The 25147-nt window shown below is 38.0% G+C and overlaps 1 protein-coding gene across 3 annotated transcripts in view; it reads right to left on the bottom strand.

Moving 5' to 3' along the window:
• LOC139960398 (polycystin family receptor for egg jelly-like) overlaps nucleotides 1-25147 on the bottom strand; it is an 83265-nt gene that overhangs the window by 42374 nt on the left and 15744 nt on the right. The window contains exons 5-12 of one of the 3 annotated variants that reach the window (XM_071958738.1): nucleotides 20543-20759; nucleotides 17355-17608; nucleotides 15784-15953; nucleotides 14313-14853; nucleotides 12793-12986; nucleotides 9676-9778; nucleotides 5882-6081; nucleotides 3619-3717 (exon numbers count right to left, since the gene is read on the bottom strand). In XM_071958738.1, the coding sequence (XP_071814839.1) occupies nucleotides 3619-3717; nucleotides 5882-6081; nucleotides 9676-9778; nucleotides 12793-12986; nucleotides 14313-14853; nucleotides 15784-15953; nucleotides 17355-17608; nucleotides 20543-20759 (1778 nt within the window). Of the gene's footprint in view, nucleotides 1-3618; nucleotides 3718-5881; nucleotides 6082-9675; nucleotides 9779-12792; nucleotides 12987-14312; nucleotides 14854-15783; nucleotides 15954-17354; nucleotides 17609-18983; nucleotides 19004-19041; nucleotides 19121-20542; nucleotides 20760-25147 lie in introns of those variants that run through there. The other 2 variants (XM_071958742.1, XM_071958739.1) reach the window with 2 other exon arrangements.

Below are 25147 nucleotides of genomic sequence, written 5' to 3'. Positions count from 1 at the left end.
GTGACCCTACAAAATGGTTCACTCAAAACAGACTTGTTCAATAAACCCACGAACAAGCACAACTACCTTTTACCAAGCAGTTGCCATCCACGTCAATGTACCAGAAATATTCCGTACAGTCAAAAGCATTGCGCATTGGACACATTTGCTCCTCTGAAGTCAACTTTGATTCCCACACTAAAGAACTGTCACAACACCTCCTAAACAGACAGTATTTTTGGGGTACTATTGAAAATGCCATCAAAAAGGCTAAAAGCAACCCTTACCGAAACATTGACGTACAAAACTCGTCAATCCAGTTCCAAAAGGGTTCCATTGGTTACTGAATTCCACCCTGGTCTCCCACCACTGGCTAATATCATTCAGAAGAATTTTCACCTACTTCAAGGCACCGAACGCCTGAAATCAGTTTTCTCAGAACTACCTGTCATCGCTTTTAAAAGACCCAGTAACCTACGGGATATTTTAGTTCGGGCATCCTTTCAGGATGACACCCCATTAGGGGAAAACAAAACAGAAACTACAGGATCATCGCCCTGTCCACAAAATTGCAAAACGTGCTAACTTGTCGATTCGACTAGGGCCTTTCAGAGCAACCAAACGCACGTTCCAAATTCGGCATAAAATAAACTGCCCATCCAAAAATGTCATTTACCTCGTCTACTGCAATATTTGCAACTTACAATACATTGGAGAGTCAAAAAACACTCTAAGAATGAGAATGACACAACATAGATTGGCGATCAAAACCAAAAAGATCAACCAACCTGTTGCAAATCACTTCAATCTCCAAAATCATTCAATTGAGAATTTGCGTGTTATTGCCATTGACCAGAACGATTCGTGGACAGATAAATCTAGGAAAGGCAAAGAAAATTTCTGGGAACTAAACCTAAAAACCACGGCAATATTCGGTTTAAACATCAGAAACGATTTGCCGTCCCAGATAAACCCAAAACAATTCCTTTGCAATTACGACGGAATCGGATTAAAATAATCCGACACGGATTAAAATAGTCCGATTTTTCTAAAACTTCTGCTCTCAATTCCTGCTACTCCTGCACTGAAGAAGAGCCTGTTTTGCTCGAAAGCTCTGGAATAACCAAACATTGGCTGTTTTACTTCCAATCACTTACCTAATTTAATTATTGTATCTCACTCGAGATCCAGCCTTTCTCTAAATGCAGCATAGTTATTTAACAGTTTTTCCGTTATTCCTATATATATATATATATATATATACATATATATATATATAAATATATATCGAAGAACTGAATCCGTTCGATGACGACTTGCTCCGAATGATCGAGACCGTAAAATTCAAGAAAGTCAACAACCAATTCCAGGACTCACTCAGAAAAGACGTCAGCAGGATTAGCAATCCACCAAACTGCTCATCCCGGCCGACCAAAACCAGAAACCTGTACGAGACAGACACCCAACTACACGATAAACTCCTCAGGCAACACATCACAAAAAATTACCAGACGACCACCATGGCATCTGTCAACAGAATCAACGCTGAAGCAAAAACCATAGCCGAGAAACTAGAGATCGACAACCGCATGGAATCCATGGCCACCAAGCAAGCCTTCATCACCCTGAAAGACCACAAGGACAACTTCGAGAACAACCTCCCATGCAGGCTCATTAACCCGGCAAAGAGCGAAGCGGGACTCAAGGTCAGCAAGGGAAGCAAGGTCATCTTAGACTGGATAAACAGCGCCGTAGGGACCGCCACGAAGGTCAACCAATGGAGGAGCACAGATCCGTCATTGAATGGTTCAAGAACATACAAAACAAAGACAAACACACATTCATCAGCTTTGACATTGTTGAGTTCTACCCTTCCATAACAAGAAGCCTACTGGAAAAAGTTATAGCTATGGCTAAAGAGCACACCTACATCTCCAACCAAGACATCCAGATCATCATGCACTCCAGGAAGTCACTCCTGTTCGATAATGGTACACCTTGGATGAAGAAAGGACACAACGACCTCTTTGATGTCACCATGGGTAGCTACGATGGGGCCGAGGTATGCGAGCTCATAGGACTCTACATCCTAAACACCCTAGCGAAAGAATATGGGAAGGAATACATCAGTCTATACAACGACGACGGCCTAACAGTCTTTAAAAACACCAGCGGAAGCAAAGCAGACCGGATAAGAAAACACCTGATCAACTTATTCAAAGAACTAGGGCTCAACATCACCATCAACTGCAACCTAAAGATTACCAACTTCCTCGATGTAACTTTCAACCTCAACACCGGAAAACACTACCCTTACAGGAAGCCCGACGACCACCCACTGTACATCCACAGACAATACAACCACCCACCCAGCATCACCAGGTCCCTACCAGCCTCGATTAGCAGACGCATCTCTGCCATCTCCCAACACGAGGAGATCTTCAAGAAAGCCGCACCAGCCTACGAGGAAGCACTCAAGTCAAGTAACTACACTGAGGGCCTCTCATACATCGCTAACCAACCAACCAAGTACAACCGTAACAGAAGGCGCAACATCATCTGGTTCAATCCCCCTTTCAGCAGCAACGTAGCCACGAACATAGGAGGCACTTTCCTGAAAATATCAACAAACACTTTCCGAAGACATCAAAACTCCACAAGATATTCAACAGAAACACTGTGAAAGTCAGTTACAGCTGCATGCCTAACATCGCCTAACATCATCGCCTAACATCATGCCTAACATCATCAAAGGACACAACAAACGCATATCAACCACTCACACAACGAAAGAAAAGGAAGCTTGCAACTGCCGACAAAAGGACACATGCCCACTAAATGGAAACTGCCAGGCATCAAACATCATATACAAGGCCAAAGTGAAAGCCACCGACAACTGCAAGACTTACATAGGTCCAACGGAACCCCCTTTCAAGCTTAGATATGGCAACCACAAGATGTCTTTCAACCACCAAAAACACCAAAACGCAACAGAACTCTCAAAGCACATCTGGCAGCTGAAGCAGAACAACAAGCCATTCACCATCAACTGGTCGATCGCCAGCAGAGCAAAAGCCTACAGCAACGAGTCAAAGCAATGCAAGCTCTGTCTGACAGAAAAACTCAGCATCATCAATGCAGACATACAGACCCTCCTGAACAAACGCCCGGAACTCATATCGAAGTGCCGCCACGAAAACAAGTTCTACATAAACAACTCCAGCCCAACCACCAAACACCGACAAAGGAACCATACACAACAGATAACCCTGCCAACTGAACACCGACAAAGGAGAGAACATCGAAGAAAAGGCAATACACCCAACCACCGAACACCGCAAATGACGCCGACAAAGGAGCAGACACCGACAAAGGAACAATACACCAATAATCCTATAATCCCTGGTAATCCCGACGATGAGTCTGTATATTCCAGGAGTATAACTTGAAGCTATCAGTTGTCTGATGATCACTCAACGCGTGAAAATGAGTAACAACTCTGGTGTTCCACTAGTCTCAACATATAAATATATATATATATATATGCATTACATCAAACCCATCCAATTCCCAATGTTTATGTATGTATTCCATCACATCACATCCATCCAGTTCTCTATGTATAAATGAGGGACTCACATCTGATCCATCCAGTTTCAGCAAAGGCTTCCAGATGCCCCATCTGATGTGATAGTACAGCTTAAATTCCTCCACCCATTGTTCCAATTCAGGGTGACCCTGTCAAATACAGTGAAAGTTTCAAAAACAAATAAAAATGAGAAATAAATGCATGAAATGCATCCTCTAGTATCCATCACCAACTACTCATCCAAAAATAGAAGAATTTAAACTAGTGAAACACTTTTAATATTTTATATTAAATTACTTTAATCTTTTATTAGTACCAAATCATGTGATATTAATTAACACATGATATGGTATGTCCAACAACCAAATGTCGATGGTGACAACCATTTGGCCAATCCTAGTAGCAGGGTTGGCATTTTCCCGGGAAAAACCTGTTTTTCCCACTAAGCTGTAAAAACCAGGTAAAAACCGGGAAAAACTGGTAAATACCGGTAAAAACCGCCTCCGTCTCAAAAACTATTATTACTTGTCCGTAATATGCTGGGTCATCAGTAGGCACGATATTGTTTCATGACAGGCATATGTTATTGAATATGGGAGTTTCTTAGCTTCATTTTGAGCTATTTTATCACAACCCAATTCTACTTTTTGTGGAAAAAAGAGTATTTTTCATATTGCACATGTATAGTTATTCTGTCACGATCTTTTTAGCAGTATGCATTGCCTATTGCCCAAACCATTATAGGTCTACACTGGGACACTCACCCCTCCTATATTCTTCAGGCCTATTATGTGCTCAGACAGTTCATTCAATTAATACAGTAGGCAACAGTCTATTGAGGTGAACTTCAATCCAGGGGGCTCAATAGAAACTGCTTTGAAACTATGTAAGGCACATGGGCCCAATTAAAGTATTAAACGCACAATGGCCCTATCGAGCCTTTCACACATTGAACACTATACAGGTATTTTTTAGTTTCATGTAACTTATATTTTAAGACACAAAAACATGTTCATAGTTCATACTGTAGTTTGCAAGAATTTAACAGAGTACACTCTATGTAGTTTTCATTGTTACTTGAGAGATCTTCTTGGCGAGCGAGTTGTAAAAGTTACACTGTGAATATGTTTGCTCACTTTCCATGTTTTTGTGATGGTGTTGCATTATATATGTTACAAGACAATGTGACATGTATAATATGACGAACCATAGCCCTAGGAGGCACCAACAGTTTGATACTTGTCCATTCTCTAGTTTATGGAATTCTGCATCTCGATAGGAAAATAAAGTTGTTTGATTTGAGCATCCAATATATTATTTATTTGAATTATTTATAATAGTCTAATCATTAAACTCACAAAGTTATAGATCATGGTTGTTCTTTGGATGTAACCCAACCCCCTACCATAAGATGCCATTTTCTTGAAGTTTCTATGCTCCTCCACAAGTTCCACGTGAATTTTTAGGAATTCTATATAATTTGAGGTTTTTCCCAGTTTTTCCCACTTATAGGTGGGAAAAACCTCCCGGTAAAAACCGCCCGGTAAAAACCGGCCAACCCTGCCTAGTAGTCAACCTGTCATTTCAATACGTTCTTGTAACTGAACCCATTACATGCATATGTGTCTGGGGGTGGGGTTGGGAAGGTTGTTTATGGGTTTATCATTTTTGTGGAGTTTCTTTAGCCCTTCTTTTCTTTTTGTGTTTGTCATTCAGGGAGTATTCTAGTTGTAATAAGCACACAAGGGATTTTAGTTTTACTTCCTTTCACTTATATATATATTTTGTATACCTCTTATACTTACTCTTTGTACTCTACAAGTGATAAATGAACGAATGAATGTAATGAATGAATGAATATGGACATTTTCGTGTCCCACACATTTCATGTAACAGTCCACTCTTTCACTTGTTGAGTCTGCATTTTAATTAGTTCATCATTGATGCAATATTTTGCAGAGTAGTGTAACAGATTATTGTTTCAGAGATCTTATTTTTTCATTGAATAAAAAGCAGGTTTATTATAAGAAACATGCCATCGTATTTGTTACAGGCGCGTAGCAAGGAATTTGCCAAGGGAGGGGCGAAAATGCAGGCAAATTATCAGAGCCGTAGATTGGGCATTGGAAACTATCTAAGCGTAGTGCCGCCATGAGTTTGCGAGAAGCGTTCAAGAAAACTTTGGCCGACAATGCCTCCCAGATCGCTGGAAATGGCACTTCCCAGGCCTTGCAAGTTGCATCTATTTTGAAATTACTAGCAATATCATAAAAACGTACAAAAAAAACAGGTGCTGATTACGATATAACTTACCGCTGTTTTGATGCCAGATATGTAAGATAGTTCTTGGTAGTAAAATTTGATGTACTGGTCATAAAGGTTGCTGGTTGGTACCCAGATGTTAGGTCCACTTGCTGATGTCATATTTATGCTGGTGTGCCCTGTTATACTGCTGGAAACGTAGCACACCATGAATTCATCCCTCTGGCTTGAGAAAACTCCATCTTTGTTTACTTTATGAAAAATAAAAGTTATATAAATTAAATATAAATTATTTTATTTTTACCATATATTTCCTCCCCCATTTCTATGGTATTTTTCTCTTCAGTCATGTATAGGGACCCAGAATTACTTTGTATAAAGAAGAATCTACTTTCCATAATTTTTAAACTTGGATTAAGTAGAGAATTACACCTTTTACCAAAATAAAAAAAGAAACAAATGGGGGGGGGGGAGGAGGGGGGTGTGTGAGGGTTATACAGTAAGCAATTAATATGAAACCTTACCAAGAGGCTGACAAACATTCAAGCTGCTGGTTACTTTCCTAGGTGGTTACTTTACCACGTAGGTGGTTACTTTTTGTGGTTACTTTCCCACCGTGCAATTGCACGAGCACAAAGTCTATTCTTTATTTGGTTTTTGTTATGTCAGTGTCACCAAAGATTCTTATAACCTGTCAATTATATCATGTCTGTTTTACAAATATCTTAAATTCAGGTTAGGCCTACAACAACAAAAATACATCAATTTTTCTGAAAGATGGAACTGAATAAATTCTAATGAAAAAAACACTGCATAAAGAACCCCCGACATCCAAAAGACAAGAATGCTAAACAGAAACCTTACGTATAGGATAAATCCTGCAGCAGCTGCTAGCAATGACGTTTGATAGCATTTGCCCTGTGGCATTCATGTCCCGACAGATGTTCATTATATTAACATTATTTGTTACTTTACCAGACCAAATATGGACCCTTCATCTACCCCCTACAGCAAACACTTAACATAGTAGATGTACAAAGGCTTAGCCTATGTTAAATATGAGAACGTGGGCTTAAAGTTGTTACGTTTTACTGGTGATGCTAAATTATTATGGGGTTCCTCTTTTTGAAACGGCTGCATTAAATGAGCATCACTGACACCACCAAGCATCCATTCAACATTGTTTAACACAGCTAGCTGGTTATCAAATGGTAGCACTGATTTAATTATGAAAGCCACATTTGTCAAAATATTTTTTTCTCTTATGTATGGATTTTTCCGGAACAGATAGTTCCCGATTGTGGTGATAACATTGACGAAGGAATCTTCCACAGCATTGCATTCAGCATCTTGCATGAGTTGCCTGTGTCTGGGAAGGATGCTGATGACCAGATAATCTCAAACTTAAGGATTTTTTGTAGTAATAGTAATAGGACACGTGGCTATATGCATGCTGACATGCTCAATACCGTACCATTTGTCGGCACTTCAAGAATATTTATAGCGAGCCGCTATGTGGTACAGCAGCGATTGTAATTTATGCAACCAAAATCTCGGTTTGGATTTAATGTGCAAATATTATGGGGAGGGAGGGGGGTAGGTGCGGGAAGGGAGAGGAAGGGGTGGTTCTGTTTGTTTTTTTGGTTCTCTTTTCTAATTGTAAAGTTCTGTATTTTTATCAGGGAGTGTCACTACCAGACGAGCCCTATAGGGTTTTTAGTACACTTCCTTTCACAAGTTTTGTTTGTTATCTCCTTCTTTGTTATATGTCATACTTATGTTGTGAACAAAAATAAATGAAATGAAATGAAATATTATACTAAATGAGAATAGTTTGTATTATTAAGGTATTCGAACATTTACAAATGCCTGTCCGTGGCAATGTCAGACCTTTCGATTCAAATCAAATATAGTTAAAACTCTGCTCCATCCATAAAATAAAACTCAAATAACAATAAAAAAAATGCTTTTCAAGTTAAAGTAGTAGACAAAATAGTAACAACTGTTGAAATCAATTATGAAGTGTTTCCTTAGAGATGTGTTTTAAGACTTTTTGATCTCTTTTCTTCTAACTTTGTTGACTACTGTAGTATGACCGTTCTGAGGGTAGTTCTCCAGGTGTCTATGTCATGCCGTAATCCAAGCCGTTTAAGATAAACATGTATAAGCGTTCAAATACTAATTCTTGAAAACGACAACCAACGACCAATCATCTCGGTACTTCTTTGCAACATTTCCGCATGAGAAAATTTAATGTCACAATTCGGACGAGATTTTCAAGTTTTGACCATTGCTTAATTCTCACAATCATGAAGGTTCTCAAACTCGTGTGGACCTGTTAACAAAGTGTTCATACTTTTTCTTGACCTCAAACTACCTTGGACATACCCCAGCAAAAACAACAGGGTTTCTTGCACTCACTAAGGTTGATTCACATCCAAAGTATGAACTTTCACCTAACTTGTAGCTTTGTAGTTGCAGACTTTGACCTCTGCTGACCTTAAATGTCTTTGAACTCCACAGAAAACAACAGGTTTCTGTAACTTACTAAGGTGGATGCACATACCACGTACGAAATTCATCCGACCTTTCTTTTTGAAGTTGGAGTGTTTCCAGGTTTTTGAGACTTTGGCCTCTGTTAACCTAAAGTGACCGTTGACCTCAACAGAAAACAATAGAATGAGTTTACATCTTTAGTATGAGGTTAATAAAACCTTTAATTTAGGAGTTATTATTTTGACAAGGATTTCATACTTTGACCTTTCCTGACCTCAAATGATCACTGATCTTCACTAACAAATTATAGGTTACTTTTTATCACTAAGATGGATCCATACATCAAGTATGAAGTTCATTCAAGTTTAATTTGGAGTTTCAGTGTTTAACAGCCAAGGTGCCACACACACACACGCACGCACACACACACATACACACACACCCATACACCATCACAGTGGCATAGATTCCTTTTGCCTATGGCAAGGAATCAAAACTGGTACTCGAAATCCAGCCGGCAGTAATTTGTTGAAATTGACCTTCATCAGGCGAAAGTCATTCTTTGAAATATTAAATATCAAAGCACAACACATTAACTGTTTAAAAAAGTGACAAAATTAATCGTCTACAGAGGAAGCCCAAGAAATCACCAGCTGTATCATGTTGCTTCCTCTTTCTCTTTTGGTTTTAACTATCATAGAGCTCTATTAAAGCAGCAGGTGTCATGTGAAACCTGTTGACTATGGTTGTCACAATATAACAATGACTGACTATTATGAACATTTGTTTAATAATTTTCCCGAAACTACAGGAAGAATCCTTTTTCCCTATCTGTACACATATATGTCTACTTTCCAGGATGTCATGTCCACATCATTATTAAAATGAAACATGACCTGTTTTTAAAAACGAAAGCTTTAAAGGGTGTGAAGACTCGCGCAAAAAGAAACGTCTAATGCCGGTAATCTGACCTAGTTTCGAATGAGGAAGTCTTAGACACCACAATCGATCCCAGAAAGTACACACACAGCTTGCTACCGTCGGTAATTAGACACTAGTGTACAGTCAATACATACAGCTACGGTCAATACCCACAACACAGTGTACATAGCAGCGTGGACATCTCAGGTCTAGATAAAAGATAACAAGGTATCACATTTCATTACTGTCTGCATTTTGTAGCGACAAGAAGAAAACGTCATTTGCAAGCAACGGAAAGTGAACTTTTTCAGAGCGCGGCACGTGGTTTGGGGTGAGTCTTCAATGCCTTTAAGTACGTAACTGCGAATCCTGCAACATCCTGCAGAAATATCGAGGGCGGGCAAGATCAAAGACGTAACACTTCTTACCCAATCCATTCTCAAAGCCTAATACAGCAAGCTCTCCCCTGGGAACTTCGTAAGTCCAAACGTAAAAGTCGATAGCTGGCAGCAGACCGACTCTTATAGTCTTCTGTGAGGGGAAAAATGGTGAATAATCAATTATGAAATCAATAGAGAAGAAAATACAGTTCAGACTAATAACTGTATGAAATCAATCATCTCTTTAACTGTTATGGAATATAAATGGGTCATTTACTATTGATTCCATCTAGCTAACTTTGGGCTGAAAGACAAAAAGTTATTAAAAGTTGGTTTTTTAATTAAAAAGCAAACAAGACAATTGGCAAACAGAATGACCCGTTTACAGAGATGATGATGAAGGTCTATCATAATTGTACTGTACTTGGGATATGATTTACATACACATTGCCATAGAAACATAAACTGGATGAATGAGAATGTTGATAAAATCAAACGCAAAAGGAAAGCGTGATGATGTTCAGAAAATTGAGTCATTCCTGGGTGTTGGCAGTTTCCATAAACACTGTGCTATATTTTGCCACTGTACATCGAAGTTTATGATACTATAAACTAAGAGAGAGTGTTGCCCATACAAGGTTAGCTGTGTAGACATCTGTGGAAATCCCTAACGACAGTGCGCTTTACAGCAAATGTACAGTAGATATCTAACCCCAGGCAGTGATGTAAGTTATTTAAGCCAAGAATCACATAGATGGTCATGAGATTATGAGGAAGGTGGGAGAAAGGTGGTAGTATAGGTGAAGTTGGCAGGAGTGGGGGTCAAAAAAGCTCTTGCTAACTTCATGTCATCATGAACAGTACAGCATTAGGGAAATTTCCTAACTAAAGTCCATAAACCTCCACCTGCACCCCCGTCCCCCCCCCTTCCCCACCCATATTCTGCTGTGCTTTCACTCTTGGTGCATAATGTCTATATTGCTTCTTTTTATGAATAGAATATGTTAATACTTAGAAGTTAGAACATCAAACAAGCTTCTAAGGTTCCCATCAAAATTGTAAATAAAGATAAAACATTGCATTTGGTTTTAATGGGGATACTCTCAATCAACATAACACTTTTGGTTTCCTAGCTGAGCAAAACCTGTTGTGGACTTTGCAACGTGATGACATTCTCATCTGTACCATCTTGAGAGTGATATAGGAACTTGTGTCTCTCTGTTTCATACTTTGAGCATAAAAGCAGAAATCAGGCTTTGACTAGGTTAAGAAGAATCTAGACAACAATGGTAGTATCAAACCAGAATCAAAGTACTGCGTACCGAATGGCAGCAACGTTTAAAACTAAGTGAAAGATCAAAGACAGTTCTGTCAAGACAAATTACTATATTTCATACTATTCTGTTTTTGTCGGTACAATAAAAATTGAAAAGTTTGGATTTTATGCCCTAATTTATCAACAATGAATCTCTCTGAAACATAAAAATCTAAAAGTCACCAATGTTGTGAAGTTATATATTGAATATTAAAAATAATTTCAGGAATATCTGGCATGACTTCTCATGGAAATATGGACCAGAATCTTGATTATAACCTCAAAATCGTGAGTTTAGGTGGACTACCTATTAAAACCCATGTGACTTTGCTAGATGAGAGAGCGTGTCTTCATTGTATCAAGAATATCCTTGTGGTAGATTGGTAGAAGTTGAAAATGAAAAAAATGAAGAAGGGCTGCAAATTGTACTAAGTAGGTGAAGAAAAAAGACACATCCTCATGTTTGAAGGCAAAGTCAGAAAAAATCAAATCAAATCTGGTGAAAGTTTAGGAATGTAGAGTGAGTGAATTCATGATTGTAAAATGGGTTGAGGTGTCCCCCCCCCCCCTTCCACCCTCCTCCTTTACAATGAACAAGATATTTACAGAATATCTACCATGACCCCCATCCTCATCATTCCATCCCATCCAGTAATGAAATGATCATCTGGTAAAAACACAGTAAGGTGACTAAGTTCTAAAAACCATATCCAGCATTTAGGAAGAATTACATATTGAGACAAAGATTTCACCTTGCGACGTACTTTTAATACCTTCCCTGTAAGTTTCATATTCCCCTCAAACTAACAAGGTACTTCCTGTCATGTATGAGACTAGACACAAAACAGAACACATGAAAGTAAAGTTGTACATTTAACTACTTCATTTTCCTGGAATCGTCACACATTACTTTTGATTTTAGTTTGGATATCAGACAGAGGTCAATGGCTCTGTCATTCTGTTTTGCTGCATCCATAAGCATATTTTTCTCTTTTTTTTTAAAATTTAAAAAAAAAAAAATTTAAATTAAAAATTTAATATTTAAAATTTAAAAAATTTAAAAAATTTAAAAAAAAGTTTTCAAAATAATAAAATTGAAGTATAATTAAATAATTAGTGAATGCAATTTGTAATTACCAGATAGTCCACTTTCCAACAGTTTCACATAGCTCACTAGTGCAATGTGAGTCATGGCAAATGTATTTATTTCTTACAGTCCAAAGAAGTACAATCAGCTATAAAAAAAAATATATAAAACCTTGCCAAGACAGAAATAATGTCAATATTAGCAAAGACTGCCCAGAGTCTTGTACCCCAAAAAGGATTGGCACTAGGTGCATTTGTTATGCAAGTGTTGGTTAGGCCTGAGCAAATTATTGATGAGTGCTTTGGAAAGTAAAAAAAGTTGCTTGTCAAGATTTTTGTTCCGACTAGGTTCTCAATACAGGCAGAAATGTCAGAATTACCCGATACTTCTTAAGACTTTCCAATTGCAATTTTTATTGTTATCGGGTGAACTGATCGATTTAATCTCTTCTGAGAGGTGTGACAATTATAGCAAACTTCCCGTCCGGATTATCAGGGGTTGTTTTGGGAAGAAAAGTGATGGAAAACATGTAAATTTACGTCAAGATTGAAGAAAAACATTTGTCAGATGTTGCAAAGTGTTGCAAGACGTCGCAATATGTTGGCAATGTTATCCACGACTTGGCAGGACTATACAAACCATATAACAAAGTGTTTTGTGATTAATGGTATCTCGTGCTTGGAAATATATTTAACACAATTAGAAAAACTCCCATCAGTTGCTTTGATTAATTCAAATATAAGACAAAAGTCTTCAAACTCACAGTAAATTCCATTGTCGAGATCCTGTTGCTAACGGTGACTGTAAGGTTGTAGGTTCCAGGCCACCACCAAGCTTTGGTAACGTTGGTAGAGCAGCCGTCGGTTTTTAACTCTTCTCCGTCTCCAAATGACCAATGAATAGAATCTGCATGACCAGTAAAGTTAACTCTATACTCTTGACCCTCTGACACTAGAGCTGTCAAAGGCAGCGAAAAGAGGAAAAGAAATGACCCATAATGCAAATCTCAAGACTGCCAACTTTGAGCATCGGAAATGAGCAAAGAAATCTATGCCTAGAACCTAGGTGAAACCAGTAAACTTCGGGGTTACAAGCCCATGTATTTATGAAAAGCTGAATTTCTCAAGAAATCTCTTCCCTGCCACTTTCAGGGTTCTATCGAATGGAACTGGGGCCTAATCCCTGGCATTATCCAAGGCACTAGCTGTGGCTTCTGACTGGCGCCCTCCCTCCTCCCCATTAGATAGCTGGATAGCTCAGTTAGTAAAGCACTAGACTTGTAAACTCCAGAGGTCACTCGTTCGAATCCTGTTCTAGCCATAAATTTCTTTGTTCTTTTCCATTGTCTTTAATTTTCCCGTCAGTTTTCCATTATTCATTTACTTATTATATAAGTTACAGCATTAACGAAACAACAAATTATGCAGTTTCTCATATATATGAGGATAGTCATGTGATGTGATGGGTAACATTTCAGGATAGTTACAACTGAGTAACAACAATTCAATATTGAAACAAAAGGAACGAACCGGGAGAATAACTCAAAACGAAACTTGTCACTAAAGCATCTGAGGCAAGGGTGACTATGATTGGGTATAAAAACAATGATTCAATTAAGCATACATTAGCATTATTTCATCACTTGTTAAAGGGACCATGGAAGAAAAGAGCATATGACATGAAGGTTAAAGGTTTAAAAGAATAACCTTGCTTACAGGTAAGTTGAAACTGGCCCATGAAAATAAACTCCCCAAGATCTGGTCGTTAAATTTATCATAAGCTCTCGATGCAAAATGTCACAGACTTCTTATGTACTGTATAGGATTGACTCATATGATATATCATTGTATACAATGTGTGGGATAGTTAACATACACATCGCCTTCATTGCTAAGATCCAAACATCATTGAAATAAACTTCACGCAGCCCCGAGAAAGATATTACAGGCAAGGGTTAGTTTACATTAGTCTGAGGGAAGGAATAGGGTTTCCAACCTGAACTGACTCACTGGACTGCTCATGAATATTACCTGACACCTTAAACCCTCCTTTTGAATAATCAATGGATTTGATGTAGCTTAATGGTCATTGGCTTTATATCTTATAATTAGGCTATATGGTTCACTCTGATTTTATAATCGACTCCATTTTCTGATAAATGTATATATTATCACAAAAGTATTCCTCATCATCTAATCGTTTCTTATTCAAACATCGTTCATATGTTATTTCCACACTTCAAACGATAAAAATTTTCATAAATTAATTTGTGTCTGTACTTACGAGTATCTTCCCCCGTTATCTCAATGTTCTCGACGGGCTGGAGATATTCCAGAGTGCCCTCTACTTGAGCTGTTCCGAGATCGTTTTCAAAGTGCCATTCCACTGTGATGTCCTCTGTTACATCTGGTGGTGTCAATGCTTTGACCATGACCTTTGATGACCCCAACACCATGAATCTGGCCCTCGCTTCGATCCCTTGGTTAGAACAAAGTGTTGAATCGACAGATAAGACACAGTCTGGGTTTTCGTCGTTAACTGTGGCTGCAATCCTACCTTTTATGACACTCACGCCCAGGATGTCACCTTTCTTTAAGAGTATAGGCTCATCGAAGTAAACTCTCTGACTTCCGACCGAAGGGAATGAGGAAGAGAACGATTCGTGTGTGTGGTCTGACGGTATTTGAAGGTCTGGTTCCGACGGTTCCCCTACACAGGCTCTCTTGGCAAAACTGTAGCGTCCTGGATGCATGCAAGACACCCCTCTTGTAACACTAGAGTGTTGCTCTTTGCACTTTTCCTCATTAGTGTTAGTCCGCATAACCTTAACAGCAAAAAAAATAAAATAAAAAACACAGAGCCAGTTGGAATCAAAAACAGATGAGCCAATGACAACATTTTTACAATTAGATTTAAAAATTTTTTTTTTACATTATTAGTTTTCAAATAGTACAGTGTGCTCTCTCAATGGATTATTTTCCCAAAAGAAAGTCTTATGATGTGGAATCTAAACCTTTAATAAGCCACATGCTGTTTTATACTCATTGTGAACAGTATTATAAGAAATTAAAAGCATCCTAATATTTCAATGATTTTCCTTGGTTACTGGAAATGAAAAGTTGAACAAATGTGTTAGTTTATTACACTACTACAATATATAAATTGCAGTATGACAAAAGATAAGCATGTTGAAAGAGCAAAGAAAGTAATAGTTGGTGATTTGGCTCAGGGACTTCAGGATTCCATGTCATGGACTCTACTAAGAGATTCATCCCTATTTGCCTGCTATATAACTCTGACAGTAAAACAACACCACTACCAGCAAAGAAACAGTTAAAGGGAATTACCGTAATACATGGAGGTCTGAACAGAAGATGCAGGACATGTGGGAAATATTTCTAGAACTTATAACACATAATTCTAGTGAAACCTAAGACTGGCTCCTTAGGTCAAAAACAAAGTGAGATGCTAACTAAATTACCAATGTAAAAAAAATTGCTAGAAACAAACTGTAAAAATTATGCAAAAATAAACTAATCAATATGCATAGATTAAATGGACTATACCAAGGCAAAGTCTGTACAGGGCAAGCTTTAGATTACTACCTTCTTCTAAGGTCACCACTAATAATTTCTTTGCCCTTTCAAATCTGTAGTATCTTTAACCCTACCTTTATTTAATTCTTTGGTCAGTTGTCATCTTCTGGATTTGATTTGAAAACGAAAATGTGTAGAAAATCATTGCTAAATCTTACCACAAACTGAAGCTCTGTATTCGGGAGTTCTGTTTCTACATCTGCTGCAATTAGAAGAGCCTCTGTATCTTGGACTGTTGTCAAGACCTTTACATAGTTTTGGCTGTGGTGTCCAGAGGCTTTGGGAGTGCTTTCATCCCATGAACTACCAATGTAACTAATCTCAGTATCTGTAGGGAGAGAAATGAAATTTACAGACATTCATGCTAGCTTCCATTTCATATTACCTCCCATCTTGGTCACCTAAGACTGAACACCTTGGCATAGGTAGACCTAGCTGGTATGGAGGTGGCAAAGCGCTCTGCTATGGCGACACTCTCTATTAAAGCATGCCACAGCTGTTTGTTACCAAAGTCAGCACTGAAAGACTGTGACATAGCAAGAAGCAACAGGATCCCTTCCCACCAACAGGAATTGGGCCGTCAAGGGAGAGTCCACATAAACTCATGCCCAACCATGGTTTGGGCTTTGGGTTTTTTTTTTTAAACTTAGCACCTATAGCCTGACTGTTTTTTTTTTTCTTGCCACACTTTAATAAGTGATCCAATACTTAAGAGGCAGTTTCAACCAACACTCATAGCCTGTAAAATATTGTGACAGAACAAAATATTGAACTTAAAGCAGCATTTTGCGTCCTTTTCTATGGTTTTCTGAACCCCACTGACTCCACTATGCCATAACGACATACATAACTAGCTTATCTATTTAAATCTTACTTCAAAGAGTGGCATAAATGTCGAAAAATTTGCAACTTTCAACTTTGTTGTTCTCCAAGATATTTTCCGTTGGGAACCCTATAAACCTCGCCCATGATATGAATATTTAAAAACTACGAACGTCATTGACAGATACGTAATATTATACCACGCTTGATTTGTGTACAGTCTATATGGCAGTTGTACCAGGGAGTTGCATAACAACTCCCTGGTTGTACCAACGCAAAGTCTTGAATCTATTTTTAGCAACGGCTCATAACTAAACCTGCATCTCTGATTGGTTGAATTCAAACTAGTGGGTTTGGGGAACTGAATGCGATTAATTTTGTATGTGGAATACTCGCCAATTAACATTGTTGGCAGGGAAAAACTTGGCTTATATCTTAGTTTGCTGTTTTGTAATTTGATGTATGTAAAAAACTCGATGGACATGTCAAAAAAGTAGAAAACGGCAACCAAACACAAAATGCTCATGAATAAACATACTATTCACTGATTGGTGGAATTCAAACTAGTGGATTTGGAGATATGAAAACTTTGTCGAGGACACTCTTACTCGTTATCGACATAAATCGTTAATTACTCGCTAATTAACGCTCTTGGCAGGGTGAAACTTGGATGGTATCTTAGTTTGCTGTTTTATGATTGATACATGTAAAAAAATCGATGCACAGGTAGAAAAAAGCGACCCAACGCAAAATGCTGCTTTAAGTTTGAAAATTTAGCTTCTCCTTACCAACTGAAATTTATGTTGGTATAGATTGGGCTAAATAAATGACATTTAACACAGAGGACAAAGTACAGTAGCTTATAGGTGACTTGCATATTTATCATATTTAACAGAAAATGATTTACCAGCAAATGAATACGTTCCCACGTGTAGTGATCTGCCAAACGAGAGGATTGCACGCAAGTCTGTGCCTGAAGGTACCGTTGCCTTGCAAGATAATAATTCGCTGTCCACAACATCTTTTGGGCACTCTGAAGTTATGAGGTTTTCACCAAACAACTGTAATGGCAATGCCACACTGAGGACATATGACTTAGTAGCTATTAGGCTATCCTCCTTGGATAGTACAGATACTGTGAGCTGAAAACTCCCTGTAAGTCTGTAAAATGATAGGACATAGTCACATGCAAAACTCTCATGTAGGAGACAAACTGTAAATGTTAAAGTATTGCCATTCAACTGAGGCAGTTGTGGCCGGTATTACTCGTTCATCTGATATGTCTGCAAGCTTAAAATAATAGTCCAGAGTTTTTCATATTAATGCTAGTTAACCCAAAAAATACAAGACAACATTTCACCAAAGCATATCTAATTTACACTGACATTTAAAAACTTGCCACATGCCCCCAAATCTCTAAAAGTACATGAATATGGTTGAGGCTAAGATAAACGCATAGGCTAAGTTTGCACGCGCTGAACTTGGAGCATATCTCTCTCGTACCTGGCAAGCAGATTCCACTATTAAAGGCATTGAAGACTCGCCCCAAACCGTGTGCCACGCACTGAAAAAGTTAACTTTTCGTATTGTTTGTGTGTAGAATCTAACACAGCTGTTGTATTGAATGTATTTCTGCTGAACATCGTGTATAAACAGTTGTTTGTGTGTGTATAGCCATTTTCCTTAGTTTTAAATCATGTAGATCAACCATGATTTAATTGCAATGACAGAACTTAGGCACGGGAAAAAATGAAATTGTTTCATTTTCCTATCATTTACAAAATTTAACCATTCACAAATACATTGACTGAAATCCCTAACCTAGTAACAATATATTAACTTAATGCCAAACTATGATCCAATAGTGTTGTCCAAATTATAACACCGTCGGCACCAGAGAGACTCGATCCTAAAGTAAGCCTAAGTTCTGTCCTAACATAACTATTCTAAGTTACAGTTCACACGTCTTTTGACTGGCCCGCGCAATGAAAATTGTTTACTATCGAGTCCTGAAACAATGTTTGGTTACAATACGTACAGGCCCTCCACATGTGCCACTCAAACTTATGAAGGCTAGGCATACACAGTTGTAGAGGCCAGGTGGGAGAGAAACAGTCAAAGACATGACACAACAGAGTCAGAGCTGAACTGTATTTTCTCCAACACTGCACTAGCACTGCATACAGCAGTGCAGTACACCAGCTGCAAGGCATACCATACAAACATTAACATAACAATAAAGGGTAAGTGCACATAACAACAACACCAATAAGATGGCATGCATAGCATGTAGTATAAGTCTTACACTACATATCATACCCCACACAGCATAGCCTATACATACTGTGTGACGTACGTTCTGTGCGCCTGTTGTTGCGTAGCCTATGTATCACTCGGTAACTAGTATTAGAAATAGCCTAGTAAACGTTACTGGTAGTAACTAATTTAGTCTAAATAGAACTTTGGCTCTATACAACATCCGAAAATTTTACGAGATACATCCGACATTCAAATTCTTCTGGCTTGATAACTTAACATCATATTTATGGGTAGGCCGCCGTCTATCTCTGTTACTGCTGTGTTTAACAACTTACGTACGATTAGGTCTTTTAATTTTACCCGCCACATTAATAAACTGCACACTACTAGCTGAGAAGCTGCCCTCTATATCAACAGAACATACTATAGATTGATTCAGGGACGTTTATTCAATCGGGGAGATATGTTGTAAAACTCACTTTCAACCATTTGCACAACGGGCTTCAACAAAAGCTCTCACAAAGTGAACGTGAAAATGGTTTGCCTTTTGATTTTAGTTTAGTAAACATACCATACGGTATCAGAAGCTGAAAAATAGTAATTTACATAGAACTATAAGCCTTATAGATGAGTGAAGGTGACGTAATCGAACCTAATGAAATGGAAGTCATAAAGAAAAGGGTAACAGTGACTAATACCAACACTAACTATAAATACTAAGTTAATAACGTTTGCATTATTTGACTGCAGAATGTACTTGATTGCCTAAGGATAAATAAATGTAATTACTGTTTCACATTAATTCCTGCACCAACCAAAACACTCCAGTGTAAGAGAAATTAGACTTGTTTAAAGAAGCGTTTTCAAAGCATATTTCACATCACTTGATCTTTTAACTTGCTCTTGATAACTATCGAGAATAAATAGACACCTCCCCCCCCCCCCCCCCCAAATAAACATTGACTGTGCGAGGGAGAAAGGGTGGCAGCATTTCAACAAAAACTGAAACTTAAATTTGATATCAATGGAAAGGGAAATTTATCCTCGTTTGTTATTCGAGAGGTATCAGTTTATTGACTTTTTTTATTAAAGGGGTACAATCTTGCTTTGAATGGAAAGATGGTGATACAGATCATAATACATTGTGTAATAATACAACTGTGAGGTAAAATTGGTCTTTATCTCGATTTAAAAGTAGATAGTGGTTAAGGAGACAATTAAGTGAAGTTGTTCGGTTTTCGTGCCCAGGCTCTTTCTTGAGGTGACTTTTCTTAATAAAATATCTACCATTTATAGCAAGGTCGAGTCAATCGAAGATAGCTGAGATATGACGAAAGAAAGGAAAGTCTTAACGTATTTTCAATGTTGTGCGTATAGTTGCGGGTACATGTGCTACACAGAGAAGAGCACTTTATCTATTGATACACCAAAAAACGGGAGGGGTCTACCCATACCCTTTGAGAATTTTGATAAAATTGAAAGGAGCCTTTAGACGCAAAATGGTGCTATATTTTGCAACTTTTGAATAATGGTGAAGAAGTTTCTACTTGATAACTTGCAACGCATATATACATGTTATATTCTTATTGATTGTACTTTAGGATTTTTGTTGTAATATTCGGTCTGACAGTGTAGAGTGGGGAAGGGGTGGCTGAGCTCCTGATTTTGTGTAGTGGTTAAAGCCAGAAGAAAAATATATGGTGTCACCCCTGCACTATACCCTCCGTATCTAAAACCCCATAACACAGAAGACTGGGGGGGGGGGGGGGAGAGAACGGTGGCACATCACTATAAGCATATACTACAAATGTCCTGTAGGCTATGTAATATACTTACAAATACGCGTGATGGACGACTGTAGATCCTTCTGTACTGCCTGTCGTATACATACCGTCACCAAAGTCGATTTTAAAAGTGACGGTACGGTAAAAGTCAGTTAATACACCGAGATTCATTGAAACGGTGAAACCGAGCTCCTCCCATGGTGGGAACATACCCTCGGGGAATGATACGCCATTGAACATTGGCAAGTCTGAGGCAAAGGAACCTGCTCCTGAAAAAAAAAAAAACATTCTTGACTTGAAGTAATAGTTGGAAGCAACTATATTAGCGCCATTGGGGTCAGGGAATTTCCCGGCCCTCTTCACTCAGGTACGTCGTTTATATTTGTAACTGATACAAAACCAACTATATCAATTGTACACCAACAAAAATGTAAAAGTTAATATAAAAGCAACCAAGTTGTGTACGATTATACACTTTTCAAGTCTCATGATGTTTCTTATGATATTCCACAAAAGGCAGGGGTTTAACGTCTGTCCGTCTGATGTATATATACATACATATATATATATATATATATATATATATATATATATATATATATATATATATATATATATATATATATATATATATATATATATATATATATATATATATATATATATATATATATATATATATATATATATATATATATATATATATATATATATATATATATATATATATATATATGGCTGTTTTACTTCCAATCACTTACCTATAATTCAATTATTGTATCTCACTCGAGATCCAGCCTTTCTCTAAATGCAGCATAGTTGTTTAACAGTTTTTCCGTTATTCCTATATATATATAAATATATATATATATATATATGTGTATGTATACATCCTGTAGATGGGAACCTGGGCAACATGCATGATTTTGGAATCAGTTTCCACCTTTAGCCTTCCCGAGCCTGTATACAGGCATATATAGGCATGTTTTATAGGCATGTTACTTTTCTTACTTTTGTCTGTCTTATTCAGACCTTTTAATGATCCTTCGTATAAACTCACGATTGTACAGAAAATTATAGAGCAAAGAGCGCTTCAGTTTTAGGGATATAAGGATTTGGCGCGAAAATCTTTGATGATCGAGTATTTCTTTTTATATGGCGGGAAAGAGGGGGAAGGAAGAGCCTGTAACGATTTGCCCGAAAAATGTAACCCATATGAAAGAGCGTACTGAGTGCCATAGACCTCGAAATTCGAATTCTTTATAAGGAAAACCGACAGTGATACATTGTATAACAACGTCTTGGACATAGAATAAGGAAAGCATGGAGTGCGAACTGTGTCAAAACTCCACATCACTCATATCAGATTAGTCGAGCTGTTTTAATTTTTTTTTTTTTTTGCATTGCCCGAAACATTATCAGCATATTACCCTAATTTTTTGTTGGATGGGGGGGGGGGCTGTACCCCACCTCTTTCGCCTATGAGTACTAGTATCGTTTATGAAATGATTAAATCTCCGACTTTGTTCTCCAGTTAAAGGGGAAAGCATATCGCCTACGTCATAGTATACGCCCACTACTTGCACTCTCCTTTCGCATACTGTATAGTATACAAAGAGTCGTATATAATGTGTACAGAAAGAAACGATCCGTACAAGCCAGTCTACGTATAACTTGTTACATGTTGCTTAACAATAGGAAGCATTAACAGGGAAGTTATGCAATATAAAGTATCTATGTATAATAATAAACAAAATAACGCATACATAGGCCTAATATGTAGCCTAAAATATAAGTACTCTAGAAGAGAGACAGAGTAAACCATGTAAACTCAATGTGCACTGATTGCTATCGTATACTGTGGCATTCGGCACCACTTGAAAAACACTCGTCTTAAGCCATACACAAATTTTGCTTCAGCAGTTGATGGCTCTACATGAATCATGTCTGAGCAACTTTTGTTTTCGATGTAAGTTGTATATTTTATATCGACAATTGAGAGGCATATCGGGATTTTACCACTTTGACTACTGTTTACATTTAATCAACTGTTTTGTTCCATCCTGAAGTTATTAATAGTTCCATAATTTCATCCATAGCCCTTATAACATATATATACGGTGATGTCGTTATCGTAAGGAGGAGTAGTTAGTAACTGTGTACGACTGTCAAGGTATATAGGGCTTTGGCGATATAATCAATGTTCGCTTTTGGGTTTAATTGACCATTCTGATTATTTCCTTTCATTTCAAGTTTATATCAATCTCTCTTTCCTTCTTTCATTTTTCGTTTGTGAAATATAACGGCTTCATTAATGCAAATGTTTACCGGTTTAGTCTGCCATGCAACAACCATCAAATGTATATACACTGGAACACAACCCCACCCCCCCCCCACCCGTTATCTCTTAATTAGCTTGAAGTCACTGATACGATTTGGTGATGGGGTAGCCCCTCTTAATCACTAACACAGCATCCTTCGGGGGAAAAAAGATATGTTCTGGTAAGGTGTTATAGACGCGGTGAATAACTGTTGGTTTTGGAAGCATTCTTTCTTGGTTTTTAACAGTTTCAGGAGGGGGCAACAGTTTCTTGGTGAATTCTGTTGAGATGACTAGTAACAAATTACTGAGATGTTATGCATGAGCCTAGCTAACTAGGGGATAGGAAAGATTTAGAGAGAGGCGAAATGAAAGAAGAGAGAGGTAAAAGGAGATAAGAGAGAGGTGAAAGGAAATAAAAAAGAGGTGAAAGGAAATAAGAGAGTGGTATAAGGAAATAAGAGAGAGGTGAAAGGAAATAAGAGAGAGGTAAAAGGAAATAAGAGAGAGGTGAAATGAAAGAAGGGAGAGGTGAAAGGAAAGAAGGGAGAGGTAAAAGGAAAGAAGGGAGAGGTAAAAGGAAAGAAGGGAGAGGTGAAAGGAAATAAGAGAGTGGTATTAGGAAATAAGAGAGAGGTGAAAGGAAATAAGAGAGTGGTATAAGGAAATAAGAGAGTGGTATAAGGAAATAAGAGATAGGTGAAAGGAAATAAGAGGGAGGTGAAAGGAAATAAGGGAGAGGTGAAAGGAAATAAGAGAGTGGTATAAGGAATTAAGAGAGAGGTAAAAGGAAAGAAGGGAGAGGTGAAAGGAAATAAGAGGGAGGTAAAAGGAAAGAAGGGAGAGGTGAAAGGAAAGAAGGGAGAGGTAAAAGGAAAGAAGGGAGAGGTAAAAGGAAAGAAGGGTGAGGTGAAAGGAAATAAGAGAGTGGTAAAAGGAAAGAAGGGAGAGGTGAAAGGAAAGAAGGGAGAGGTAAAAGGAAAGAAGGGAGAGGTGAAAGGAAATAAGAGAGTGGTAAAAGGAAAGAAGGGAGAGGTGAAAGGAAATAAGAGAGAGGTATAAGGAAATAAGAGAGAGGTGAAAGGAAAAAAGGGAGAGGTGAAAGGAAATAAGAGAGTGGTAAAAGGAAAGAAGGGAGAGGTGAAAGGAAAGAAGGGAGAGGTAAAAAGGAAAGAAGGGAGAAGTAAAAGGAAAGAAGGGAGAGGTAAAAGGAAAGAAGGGAGAGGTGAAAGGAAATAAGAGAGTGGTAAAAGGAAAGAAGGGAGAGGTGAAAGGAAATAAGAGAGAGGTAACAGGAGATAAGAAAGAGGTGAAAGGAAACAAGAGAGAGGTGAAAGGAAATAAGAGGGAGGTAAAAGGAAGTAAGAGAGAGGTAAAAGGAGATAAGAGAGAGGTGAAAGGAAACAAGAGAGAGGTGAAAGGAAAGAAGGGAGAGGTAAAAGGAAAGAAGGGAGAGGTGAAAGGAAATAAGAGAGTGATAAAAGGAGATAAGAAAGAGGTGAAAGCAAACAAGAGAGAGGTGAAAGGAAATAAGAGGGAGGTAAAAGGAAGTAATAGAGAGGTAAAAGGAGACAAGAGAGAGGTGAAAGGAAACAAGAGAGAGGTGAAAGGAAATAAGAGAGAGGTAACAGGAAATAAGAGAGAGGTAAAAGGAAACAAGAGAGAGGTGAAAGGAAATAAGAGGGAGGTGAAAGGAAAGAAGGGAGAGGTAAAAGGAAATAAGAGAGAGGTGAAAGGAAATAAGAGAGAGGTAAAAGGAGATAAGAGAGAGGTGAAAGGAAACAAGAGAGAGGTGAAAGGAAATAAGAGAGGTAAAGGAGATAAGAGAGAGGTGAAAGGAAACAAGAGACAGGTGAAAGGAAATAAGAGGGAGGTGAAAGGAAAGAAGGGAGAGGTAAAAGGAAATAAGAGAGAGGTAAAAGGAGATAAGAGAGAGGTGAAAGGAGATAAGAGAGAGGTGAAAGGAAATAAGAGGGAGGTGAAAGGAAATAAGGGAGAGGTGAAAGGAAATAAGAGAGAGGTAAAAGGAAATAAGAGAGAGGTAAAAGGAGATAAGAGAGAGGTGAAAGGAGATAAGAGAGAGGTGAAAGGAAATAAGAGGGAGGTGAAAGGAAATAAGGGAGAGGTAAAAGGAAATAAGGGAGAGGTAGAAGGAGATAAGAGAGAGGTGAAAGGAAACAAGAGAGAGGTGAAAGGAAATAAGAGAGAGGTAAAAGGAAATAAGAGAGAGGTAAAAGGAGATAAGAGAGAGGTGAAAGGAAACAAGAGAGAGGTGAAAGGAAATAAGAGAGAGGTGAAAGGAAATAAGAGAGAGGTGAAAGGAAATAAGAGGGAGGT

Source organism: Apostichopus japonicus, chromosome 19 (genome assembly GCF_037975245.1).
Source record: "Apostichopus japonicus isolate 1M-3 chromosome 19, ASM3797524v1, whole genome shotgun sequence".
NCBI lineage: Eukaryota > Metazoa > Echinodermata > Holothuroidea > Aspidochirotida > Stichopodidae > Apostichopus > Apostichopus japonicus.
Note: the sequence above shows the minus strand (reverse complement) of the source record. Positions and strands in the feature narration are given on the sequence as shown.